Below are 13,075 nucleotides of genomic sequence, written 5' to 3'. Positions count from 1 at the left end.
CAATGTTCGCGTCAACTCTCCACTATTCCGAATGTGTAGTTTAGCGAACAGTCTAAAAAACGAAATGGACATTTCTAATTGCACTTCCGTCAATTCATTCAAAAGCCACTTGAAAAAATTAGCATTTAAAACCTAAAGTATTGAAACTAAGTTCCTTCTATAAATTATAAATTATTATTTTCGTTTTATATAAGGAACTTGGTTTTTTTTCTCTTTTTGGGACAACGTGCGCTTAATGTTAGTAAGATTTGTGTTTGTAATCTTTTATTGGGCTGTGAAGTCTCTTGATTGCAATTAAATAATTAGATAAGCAACATAACAAAAAATACATATAGAAGAACGAAAATATGTAGCGCGTCCAATTACAAAAGTCACCTTACTTTCCGAACGCGCCTCGTATCTATGCTAAAAACCGGCCGTCCGACCGATCGAAAAGTATTAAATTCCTCGCGATAGAGAAACACGCAATTCGTTATTTATTATTACGTGGCCGTAATGCACCGTTATCCGCGTAGCGTACATTCTTGCGTTTTATCAGCGGAAAAGTTTAATTGACAAGAAAAAAAACGACGCTGACCCAAAAAACTGCGACTACGCCCGAATCTCGCGTGCCGTCGGACCCAACTATAATTAGCGGCGTTATACGGGCGCGCCTGTGTGATTTAGACATTTCGCCATATACGAAAGCAGAGGGTAGGAACTCAAATCACTTTAAAATTAATTAAAAAGAAATGAATAATCACAAACGTTCATTAAAAGCGATGCATCAGAAATAACATATGCCACATTTGATAGAAATAATTGCACTTTCTAATAACAATAATAAGATTAAGCCCATATAAAATCTGTTACAACACGAAAATATGAGGTATTTTAATAACACAGGTCTATAGTGATTTTGATCTTTGAAAGCAATTTTTCCAAAAAACGCCATATATTTGCTCTATCGCGTCATTTTTTTTATAGCGCTCTATAACTTAAAATTGTTTTAGTTAGTTTTAACAATATTGTAAAGAGCAATAACTTAATCACTGATCGCACGGATCTACTTCAACATTGGAGAAAGTAAACATAGCAACTATACTCAGAAAACACTAGAAGAAACTCTACTCTGAAAGTGAATATAAAAGCCAACCTTCCCCTAAAATATTCAAGTCAGAAGTTGTAAGGGCAATCAAACAGAGCAAATGGGAAAAAGCACCAGGCCCAGACGACATATACATAAAGGGGTCCGGTCAAATGCCACAGGATCGGCTTCAATCAATCTTTGTACACAAACACTAATAGTTGCGATCAATTCCTAACGATCAGCTTACTGAGCCAAGTCCTAAAACTCTTGTTAAATATGTGAGAGAGACCTCAGCCCCACACAGTTCGGGTTCAGACAGGGTTTTTGGTAACAAGAGAAGCACTTTATAGGTTAACAGTCCCACATCAGAAATGCAGAGACCAGCAAAAAATGTCTTCCTATGCTTTATAGATTACCAGAAAGCGGTCGACTGTGTCGCTCATTCAGAATTAATAAGATTGCTCCAAGAAGGTTCGATATCGGTGAGACAAGAATTTACACCCTATTCCCCAATCGAAAAAGGTGCACGACAGGAATGTGTTCTGTCCCCTCTCCTTTTTAATCTTTACTCTAAAACGATTTTCGATAGAGCCTTAGAGATGGAATCAAAATCAACGGACAGACTATAAATAACCTTCGCCATGCTGATGATACAGTCATAATAGCCGACAGCCAAGAAACGCTCTAACTACTAATAGATAGAATAAACACTGAAAGAGAACGACGACAGGGTTGGCGCAGAAGCGTAAATGCAGCGTTGTAACCAGCTTGATATATCTGTCGCAGTAAAACAATGGCAAACTATAACTTCTTCTGGGCTCCTCGTTTATGTTTTAGCGTTAAGAAACTGGAAAAAAGGCAAAAAGAAATGTTTAAACTTTGGTGCTCTTATAGTACGGCGAGAGCCTTGGAATCACAGTGATGATCATTATTTTTGTTTGTGTATCATTCAAGGATTTTGTTTCAGAGAGCCCGAAGTGTTTAATCAAAGGATGCATTCGAATTGATGGCACCTGGCGTCACATCAAGCTTTTACCGGGATCGCGAAAAAGAGTTATGTCAATATTTTACTCAGGAAGCACCGCTAGTGTATTGCAATCCTGATTTAGTTTCAAGATTAGGAAATGTGACGTATATAAAAGAAAAATGGCACCTGTTTATTGACGTTGTTTAAAAGGCGTTTTTATTGCACAAGAACATCAGTGGATGCTTTGTGATGAGCTTAAGTGCATGCTCCTAGGACGACAGTGGGGTTATACAAAATTTCCATGCTTTATTTATGAGTGGGTTAGTCGGGCAAAAGATTGGACTCAAATAGGCCTCTAGAACAAGATACAAAAAAGTATCAAGACGCAAAAAACTTTTACTGGCTCCTCTTCATAACAAACTTGACTTGATGAAGAAGTTTGTTAAAGCCCTAGACAAAAATGGATAGTGTTTCAAATATTTTTGGGAGAAATTTCCGGCCATATTTGATGCGCAGATAAGAACATTATGCAAAGACAAGGATTTTCAAAACACATTGACCAATGTCGAGAAAAATACCTGGGTTTAATTTAAAGAAGTAAATGATAAGCTTCTTGCGAACTCTAAGGATGGAAACTATGAAAGTATTGTTCAAAATTTGTTACAACACTTTCATCGTCTAGGTTGTAATATGACTTTCAAAGTGCATTTCCTGTCAAAAAGTTTAATTTGTAGACCTGCGTAATTGTCGACTTTAAGGAACTTTAAACTAGATTCAACAAATTTCGTCCTAAAAAAGCACAGACTCTATTAGCACTTAGGCAATAACAGGATGACAAAGTCGACTTTTTTATGACCCCGAAAAAAAATTCAAATTGAATAGGGACGCGACTACAGTTCCTGTAGAGGAAAATTATTCCAGACTTCAAAAAACTCTCGAAGGTCAATTACAATCAACAGAGAACAAACGAAACGATTGTTTTTTCGGTTTTAATTCGATTTCTACGCATAGCGCACGCTTTTTTTTAAACAAAAAAAGTTAAAGCCAGGTGATTGGTAATCTTAAAAATAAAGTTTTTTTTAAGCAGTGGAGAGCACAACATTCTTCGTCTTAGTCACTATTTTGATGAGGATGAGTATCTAATTTCATAAAAATGTTCCGGGGGTTATAAAAGTTCTCATTAAAAACGGTTGCTTTCTTTGCTAAAAACCACATGATAGCTCAAAAGTAGAAAGGCTTAGTAAGGGAAGCTTTCCGAATTATTTTTAACTAACAAACACAGTAAACATTCGCGTGTCGCGGAAAGCACACATCGCAGATAGGGGCTGATAATATTTCCACTAAACAATGGACATGTGACATTATTTATGTATATGTAAGTGTATCGCAACAGCTGATAATGCGTTGACCTTGACAACAAAACGAATCGACGATATATTACGAAAAAACCAACGGCAATAAGTATTTTGTAAAAAGAAACTGCCGTTTTTTTTTTAACCGCAAGGCAAAATCTTCCCTACTTTTTCCATTAAATTTATTACATGCAATACGTCCGAGATAAATAAGCATATATGCTCTGTTGAAGATTCATCATCCAAAAAAAAAAGAAAGAAAAATACAATGAAGGATATGCCACAAATATTTTTTTAAAAACTATTGTAATAATTTTACAATTTTCTGACCGAGTAAAAGGACTAAATTTGTCCATAAATTGGACCGTTTCATCACAATAAACAATAAACAACACCATCAGTTTAATTATGTATGACGTAAGGATTTCTGAACAACTCATTTTTTGGGCAGATAAATGACGAGCCTCTAGCCGACTTAACTAATGAAATTTGCTGATTGAAAAGGGAAAAAAAGATAACTCAGAACCTTTTCCAGGCTCTCTATTCCAAGACGAGTTTTAAAATACTTCATTATTCTTGAAAGCAATATTATTGTATTTAAACTTTAAAATCAATACTGGTTTTGAAATGGTATAGTTTCCTAAAAGTACATTTGGTTCACTTTGACGTATATTTCTTAGCAATTTTAGCAAAAGCCCTGTTTAATGTCGTAAATGATCTAGCCTGCTTCCAAGTTTTTCCATATATCAACAAGTAAATTAGGCAATTTTTGCCAGTTGTTAAAATGGGACAAACACAAATACACCCAAGGCGGGAATCGAACCCACAACCTCCGGCAAGTTTGAGTTGGCAGGTCAACGCCTTACCAACCGAGCCACCCTCGGCCCCTTTCCGATATTTCAAAATTACCAAAAAGAACTGCAAAAAAAACGCAAACGTGGAAAAAAAGGACCGTATCGCATCCAAAAACGTTCTCTCTCTCTCTCTCGTTGACCCTAAAAGACTTGAACAATGTCAAGGTCGCCGTCTTTTAATTATTCTCCGAGTTCGGACGTTTCATTTTTTTTTCTGGCCGCTTCTTTTTATAAAATTTCGCCAAGGCCGGACAATTTCGAAAAAGTCTATATCAAATAGGGCCGGGTCTAAAAACGGCTCGTCTATCACGTATATACGATAATAAAACTAAATCGCAAGGCAAACACGCACACGGCCGCGATGTTTGCTCTCTCGCGGTCGTCACGAGATGACAGCGAAAAAATAAGAAAAAAATGAAGGAAACAACGGAAAAACGCGATAACGCAATTTTTTTCTGCGATTTCGTTTCAATCTAAACGCGACTAAGGGATTTAAGGGATTAGCGTAGGGATTTAATTGGGATAAATCGCGCGGGACGTGCGGGTTCGTTGTACGCGACGTTTCGAACCGCTACGCCGACGAGAAACTTTTAAAGCAGGTTTAAAATGGCGCATTTCACTGGCGGGTGTTAAGTATACGGATTGTTTTTTAACAGGTAACTATCCAACAATCTTCTTGGCATAAGTTTCTTGCTAACATCTCTAACAGATTATCTTTCCAGCTTTTTGGTGGTCCTCCTCCTTTCTTTCTTTCTTTTCTATGGCCATTTATTCCTGCCATTCTTTAGAAATGTCCATACCAGATGAGCACTTTAACCAGAATGGAGGCACACCTATTCGCTCTTTTATTTGTTGATTTCTTACGTGCTCCACTTTTTATCCACTAAGCCATTTCTAGAGACAAGAACGTTCCTTATTCCGCTGTGTTAACTCCCAAATTTCTGATCCATAAGCTCGTAATGACTCAAAGACTGACTTGTATATCATTTGTTTGATCCATTTCGTAATTCTGTCGCAGGGAGTTATAATTATCATTCTTTTGTCTTGCCATATTTTGCTTACATGCTTTTTCCGTTCTTGGAGAGTGTGACTCCTAAATATTTCAACTGTTTGCACTTCCAATATGTCTAGATCAATATGGCAGTTTTGCATTTGTAATTATGCCATAGTCTTTGAGTTGTTTGTTTAAAACATATATTAGTATTCGGCTATCAAAACAACACCACAGAATGAATATGTATGCTCTGCTATATATATCTGCAAAATATCAAAATTATCGCTAAAAATGTTCTACCTGTTTGTCCGATGTAAATTTTGAGATATGATCCACATTTCAACTTGGTGTTTTGAATTTTAAAACCAATAAAGAAATAACTCTATGGTAGAGACGGAACTAAATAACTCTTTAAACTTTCTGGACTTAAATATAACTAAATTACAGAACAAATTAGATTTTTCCATTAACCATAAAACCTCACGGACGCAGTAATTCATAATAACTCAAATCACACACACACACACTATTTATTTTGAAAAAGAATTAAATATTACAAAACAAACAAATTTTTTCAAGAACCTCCCATAGGCTACTGAAATACTTTTTACAAAACTTCTGCATTCCTCTTCCTCAGTTTGAGTCAAGCTGTTAAGCGCCAACAGGATGAATGGCGGAACGTCAGTAAGTTCGACTCAGCAAAAACCGACGCAGGGGGAATCCAGAAGTTTTGTAAAAAGCATTTAACAATGGTTACGAACCATCTTTGATAGATAAAGATTATAACTAAAAAACAGTTTAAAATAACTCGGAACTCTATCTCTATCCCATATTAAATATCGAACACAATATTACAGCGGAGCGGGTGTTTAATAAACGAGTGACTTAAAAAGTTTACCGAACGCGTTGCATACTATACTTTTTTTGCGAATATTGTCTTAGTTTATATTGAATAAAGGCATGGTTGAAACAGTTGTCATAAACTAAGGAACTAACTGTGAAAATCTGAACGTTTTTTGTTCCAATTTAATGAAATTCATTTTTATCTGTATTTTCAGTAAGTAAGTAATGTATAAAATCAAAAACGAGAACATTTTTGTATTTGGAATTAAACGTTACGAATATTTTGCGGAAATTTCCGGTGCTAAAACGTAATATATTACGGAAGGTGCCACTCCCCAACGCAATATTATCGTTTAATATTTTTACGGCTCTATCGAACAAAAACAAATATTTACATAACGCTCGTTAGTGCTATCGATAAACGAATTATAATTAGCCTTTTAATATGCGTGGAAAAACTAACATTCGTTGAAAATTCGTTTTTTCGGCCACGACTATTAATTTTATTGTTTACGAGCGATGGTTATATCTATGTTACCGGTTATGGAATTTTGCTCAATCCGCGAAATGGCGTACTTTCTCTACAAAACGTACGATCTATTATATTTGCGGGCCATTATCAATCATCGTCATAATCCGCACCGGAAATCTTAAACCTTTTACGGTACTCATTTTATGGCGCATTAAATGCATAAACACTTAACTACTAAGCGGCGCGCTTAGTGACAAAAACATGTAATTGCGGGAAGTCAATCAAAACTATAAGTGGTGGAAATTTGTCACAATTTTCTAAATTTCGGTTAAACGAGTAATCGCAGCTTAAGCGGTCTACACACATGCAGGCAAGTGTTAAGACTTGCCTGTACACACGCAAGTAAGTGCGAATGTGTGTATGTGTCAAAGCCCACGGCGCGTTCAGTTCCAAGCGCGGCTCGAAGCGAATCAGATTCTGTCTGATTTTTAGAGCAAGTGCGAATGCCAACTTCATTTTTCGCACAGCAGCAGGTCCCACCAACTGGTGAACCTCGAGGTTTACCGGAATAGTGTGTGATCGCAATTCGTTTTGCACTTGCTCGCGGACTTACCTGGACACACTTGCGCGCGGACTTGCCGGCATGTGTATAGTATCCATTATATCAATAAAAAAAAATAAAATGCGTCCGCTGGTTTATGTTAGGAAAATTTTAGGATATCCAAATAAACTTGGCGTGGAATTTTTTTGAGTCACTCGAAACGCCTCTAATTTTTTTTTGAGGATTAAACAACGTTCCTTTATTATTTTTTATTTAACGTTTCCTCGAAAAACGGTTCCATGCAAATGTTTTTTTTTAAAGCCGGTGACGTAACATGATAACATAAAATGATGTACAAACATTTTTTAATTTTCCTAAAAAATCTGAGCTGAGCTTCAAGGGTGCCATTTTAAGAGGTTGAATTGAGGTGGCTTTTGTTTGATGAAAATCCGTTTAATAAAATAAATTAAAACTAAAAGTATTTTCACATGACAATTGTTTCGACAACACCGTGTCTTTATCAAATGTAATATTTACAAACTACCTGCTACTATATATGCCGAAAAATCACAATAAAACCTTAATTAATGTTGTTGTGAGAATTTAAGTTTAATAATGGACAGATATTTAAATCTAATTAATCGTTAAACAATACATTTGAATGTCTCATTTTGTTAATCTCCATGGCTTCCAATAAATTTAATTTTCTACTTTTTGTGGCGTGGTTTTCTGTGTTTAAGGTAGATCCGTCAAGAAACGCATTGACGAACATAAATGAGCGTTTAAAAACAATAGTCTAGATTCTTAAACGCAGAAAAACACGTTTTTGACGACAATTTTGATATTTTACATACAGCTACAAAAAGCAGAAAATTAAATTTATTGGAAGCCATGGAGATTAACAAAATGAGACATTCAAATGTATTGCTTAACGAACAATTAGATTTATTGTCATTTTTCGGTATATATAGTAGCAGGTAGTTTGTAAATATTACATTTGACAAAGACACGGTGTTGTCGAAACAATGTCACATATATATAATTTCGTGAAAATCTGAACTTTTAGTTCTTATTTATGTTGTTTTAAGAGATGCCTTCTTCTAATGTCCACCACATATGTTTTAAAATTATGGCGGCGTTCTATAAAAAAAAAACTTTACAAGCTACAAATTTGGTTGTCGAAATTGTTATTTCTCTATAGCTCAAACTGTTTTTATTTTTTTAATTTTATTCCATATTGAGCTAATATGCATGAGCAAATTTTCACTAATTATTGAGGTACAATGTGTAAAAGATTAATTTTCAAAATTATATTTCTTAATGGTTCAAGTTGCTTTTTAGATAATGACACGAACACTTGGGTTCGACGGTTTTTGGGGACGAAGATTACGAGCGATAATTTCTAATTGAAAAAGATGTACTAGATACACTGCCTATATATCGATCGGCAATGAAAATATTCACATTACCGTAGATATTCATTCTAAATAAAAAATATTTGAAAATCGTGTGGTGCGATGTCCCTTATGGAAATACTGGGTGACTTATTGTTGCGCCCCGTATATGCCCGAATACGTCCTGAGCATCCTGTACCGTGCGTTCAATTTAACTTGATAACTTATTTTTTTGCACAAACAAATTTTTATAGAATACTTTCTGAATAATAAAAATGCAACCGCAGCTCGTCGTTAGTATATTAGACTTTATGCAGGGCGCCGAGCTCCTTCACAACAGATATTTCCAAGGCTGGCAAAGAAATTTGCAGAAAAGGGTTACTAGAGTATCTGCTGATACAGGTATTTCTCGGGGATCAATCCCAGTCTTGAATGAATATAAACAAAATGTATTTAAATATCGTAAAGCTGAAAAACCAACTGCAGAACAATGTCAACGGAGGATACAGTCTTGTTTGGATTTTTTAAATAGACATAATGAGAATAACACATTTTTGAAAAACATTTTATATTGGCCTTTAAAAAATCCTAGAAAAATTCACGAAATAAAAAACCATCGGTACAGATCAATTAATGTATGGTGTGGTGTCATAGACGGGCATATTCTGGGTCCAATTTATAGATCAAAAATTAACTGGAAACCATTATTTGCAACTCGAAATAGAACAATATATAGAAGATTTACCCTTAAACATATCAGCGCTGATTATATGGCAGCAAGACGGTCCCCTCCTCACAATATTGTGCACGTTAAAAATTTTCTTAACATGAAATGTTCCAGAGGTTGGATAACGAACGGCGAAACTATGGATTGGCCAGTCAACGTGTCCAGAACTCCTTGTAATAATGTCGTGGAACTTCGGCAGATGATTTCAGAGGCAATCACTCAGTTAAGAGACAACTCGGAAACGTTACTAAATGCAAGGCATCACACAATTGGCGGAAAATGGTAATATTTAAAATAGTTAAAGAAATTTTTACTTTGGTGTGCCTTGTCATTTTTAGTGTTTTTGTTCGACTTCAATTTGTAAATAATTATTGTTGTTGCAGTCACTCACCGCACTCCTATTGAAATCATTGAAATCGGAATAAGATATTCTATTAAACACATATATAATATAATAAAATATTAAAACGTTATCAAGATAAATTGAAAGCACGGTTCTAACACTTTCCTTGGGCGCTTATGCATAAGTATAAAATTTACGTGCACCATAGCGTTATTATTCATCTCGCTTATATGCGTGCCGCGTTTTTATTTTTTGAATGAATACCTGCGATAATTACCGGTAATTAATTTCTTGGTTGAGGGATCCGCGGACAATTGATTTTTTTTCCGTCAAACCAGCGCAGTGTAACGAACAAATCATCGCCAATAATTATCATCATTGTTCGACTAAATCGAAAAAAAATCGCTATTAATAAATAATCCGAGGGGCGCAGAATGGTGGGGGGGTGGTAGACGCCGTGCGTTTTTACGAATATAAAATCGAGGTTGCTGTTTATGTATAGAGAGAAAAACAAAAACGTGCTTGTTTAACAGTAAGAAATGGGGGCGGGGCGGATAATCGTCGGGGCACGAGAAGAAATTTTCGAGTTAATAGGACGAAATTGCCGCGAAGAAATCGACTGCCGCGCGGAACCGGTCGAAAAATCGCGTGATTTCGAATCGGGGGGGTCTGGCGGCGGCAGCACGGCCAATCGGAACGCTCGCCCGCTTTTTTTTGGCCGGCACGAGGGGAAAAGGTAAACGAACCTTGATTGACGGGCCGAAATCGGAACGCACAAGGGAAAAAACGGCCATACGGTCAGTGTAACTACGTCGGCTTTTTTATTTTATTTATTTTCTCTAGGAAAACCCTGAAAGGCCTACGAAAATAGATAAAGGTTTTAATCTAATTAGACAAATTTTGGAGGATTTATTTATTCAGAATTTCTGACTTATTACGTAAGCCAAAATTTCTAGCATAACTCAAATTTTCTGAAAAACAATCAGAATTCATAAAAAATAAGTTAGAATTTCTGACAATCAAGTCAACATTTTCTAACATGTCTATAGTAAGACACATCAGATATACAGAGGCGTTCACAAAAACTGAACATTCTTTTTGACGTCACATATTAAGATAAATTAGATAATCTAATCATATTTTTTTTTATCTCGCCAGTTCTGGTTGAGACTCTGCCGTTTTTTGACTTATTTGGATTAAAAAAGGTATTTTTTGTTTTTTTTTTTTTTTCATAAAAACAGATGAAAAGGTACGAGCAGCAATAAGAGAACAATATTTGACAATACCAATTTTGGTAAATCATGAAAAAACTTCAAATGTTGGAATTGAAATTTAACAAATTTAATATATTATATATAAGCATTCACATTAATAATAAATTTCAATAATACAAAATAAATATCAATAATAAATACATAGCCGATTCTTATCAAATCAGAGCTATTTTAAACAGAATTTTTAGTGTGACATTTTCAAATAAGAGTTTGGGCCAGCATTCTGCCACAAAATTAGGATCAAAATTATACAATACCTTTATCAGATCGTTAGAATATTTGGAAAAAACTATTTTAGACTTGTTTAAATTTTATTATCTACGTGTAATTCGCTGCAATGCGGTGTTGGTCTGTTTGTTTTAATTGTAATTTCTATTTAATCGGCATTCATATACCAACAACTTAAATATGTGATATCGTGGACGCTGACGTATTAAAGAGCAGAAAAAAATAATTTACGCTAGCGCCAAAACAAACTCGCGCCTGAAGCGTCGTTTATACAAATTGTCACAATAGACTATTCTACAATATACTATTTCCAGCAGCTCGTTATAAATAGGACCGGATATTTTTAACTGTCATTTAAAGAAAGACCTCCAAGTCAAACGCCGTGAAGAACGAATATTAAAAAGTCAACAGGAGAACTGGTAGGTAAGTTTTGTTTTTCGGTATCTCGACGTTGTCCAATTTGTTTTGGAACGAAATGTTTAAGATACCGAAATATGTTTAATACTTCGCAAAAAATTATCTTTTAATAACCCAATTTATTAGCGGCGGGTACTTATAAAATAATAATAAAATCTAAAAAAAATTGTAATTTAAGCCGTACACACTGTTAACGTCAGCATGAGTTTGTGTCGTTTTTTTTATGAAGTTTTCTTAAGATTTATTATTTCCATTGGCGATTTTATTGTGTGATTTTTTCAGTAAATAAATAAATGTTATCTTAAAGTTCTAAAACGCAATGAAAAACAAATGGCTGAAAATTTACTTTTCCAAATAGCTTTTTGAAAGCTTGAAAAAATATAAAATGAATCTAAATTTGGCAATTTTTAGGGCTGCTTTTTTTTGTTATTTAATCTGACTGGGATATATTGGGTAATAGGGCTCATTAAAATGTTTTCGGGAAAATTTAAAAGGATATGTTGGTGTTATATTATTGCTTAAATTTTAGAAAATAAGAGTAGAACGCTTGGTGGGCAATTTGATAGGTCTTAAAAATAAAAAAAAACTATCTTAATTGGCGATTTTATTTTGTGATTTTTTCTGTAAATAAAAACGTCTCGTTTCAAATTCTAAAACCTAATGGAAAAATAAAGGGCTGAAAATTTACTTTTTCCAAACAGCCTTTTGAGCTTGTTGATTTGAAGTCATGTATAATGTTGATGGGTAACTTTTTTTTTTGAAAAAATATAAAATAAATATAAATTTGCAATTTTTTGGGCTGTTTTTTTTTTTATTTAATCCGACTGGAATGTATCGGGAAAATTAAAAAGGATATGTTTGTGTTATATTATTAGAACGCTTGGTGGGCAATTTATCTCTAACTTTCGGTGCATTCTATTCGTTGATGGGGCTTAAAAAATAAAAAAAAATTACCTTGCGGGGTAACCGGGACGGTCGTTGCACAACTGCTCACGTTACACATGGCGCTGGCCGCTCGCACGGAACGCAGAAAACCGCGAAAACTCGCGTAAAAATCACGCGAAGATCACCTGAAAATCAAACGTCGCGACGGCACTGATTTACGAGCGCATTTTTTCATTTTCGCGGCCTCCGAGATAAGATTTACCGCGAGTCGAAGAAAAGAAAAAAAAACCGCGAGGGCAGGCATGAAAACCGAAAAAAAAAGTTCGATGTTGACGACGCCGCCTACGGGACTCGCGACGTACCGCCGTCCGCTAGCAGGTACTGACGATGATGAGGTACTGATACTGCAGGTACCGAGATAGTAGCGTTAAATAGATCCGACTGGGGCCGAGCACAGGTGTTTGCGGCGACGAGACCGAAGCCGATTCATTATAATAGCGACGACGACATCAGAAACTCACCTGTCGACGTGACTTTGACCGAGACGCCGGCGCGGGAGGCGGCGACGCCGCCGCCGAAACGAGATGGCCTTATTTGTCCAAATGTTCATTTGTCCAAATCGTATCGGGACAGCGCGGGAGGGAGGCCGGCAAAGCGTTTCCGTGGAGAAAGAATTTTCCTCGATAGAGAATAATTACGATCTGTTTACATTACA

The 13,075-nt window shown here is 35.5% G+C and overlaps 1 protein-coding gene across 3 annotated transcripts in view; it reads right to left on the bottom strand.

Annotated features, from left to right (window-relative positions):
• The window catches only part of LOC132701812 (uncharacterized), a 159,784-nt gene that overhangs the window by 110,079 nt on the left and 36,630 nt on the right, over nt 1-13,075 (bottom strand). Inside the window, exon 1 of one of the 3 annotated variants that reach the window (XM_060670026.1) lies at nt 12,430-12,781. The exons of the other annotated variants lie outside the window; for them this stretch is intronic. Within the exon in view, the coding sequence (XP_060526009.1) occupies nt 12,430-12,478 (49 nt within the window). The 5' untranslated portion in view covers nt 12,479-12,781. Of the gene's footprint in view, nt 1-12,429; nt 12,782-13,075 lie in introns of those variants that run through there. 3 annotated transcript variants of the gene reach the window in all.

Source organism: Cylas formicarius, unplaced genomic scaffold, assembly GCF_029955315.1.
Source record: "Cylas formicarius isolate icCylForm1 unplaced genomic scaffold, icCylForm1.1 PGA_scaffold_5__7_contigs__length_24384050, whole genome shotgun sequence".
Lineage (NCBI taxonomy): Eukaryota > Metazoa > Arthropoda > Insecta > Coleoptera > Brentidae > Cylas > Cylas formicarius.
The sequence above is the reverse complement of the archived record's forward strand: the minus strand, read 5'-3'. Positions and strand labels throughout refer to the sequence as shown.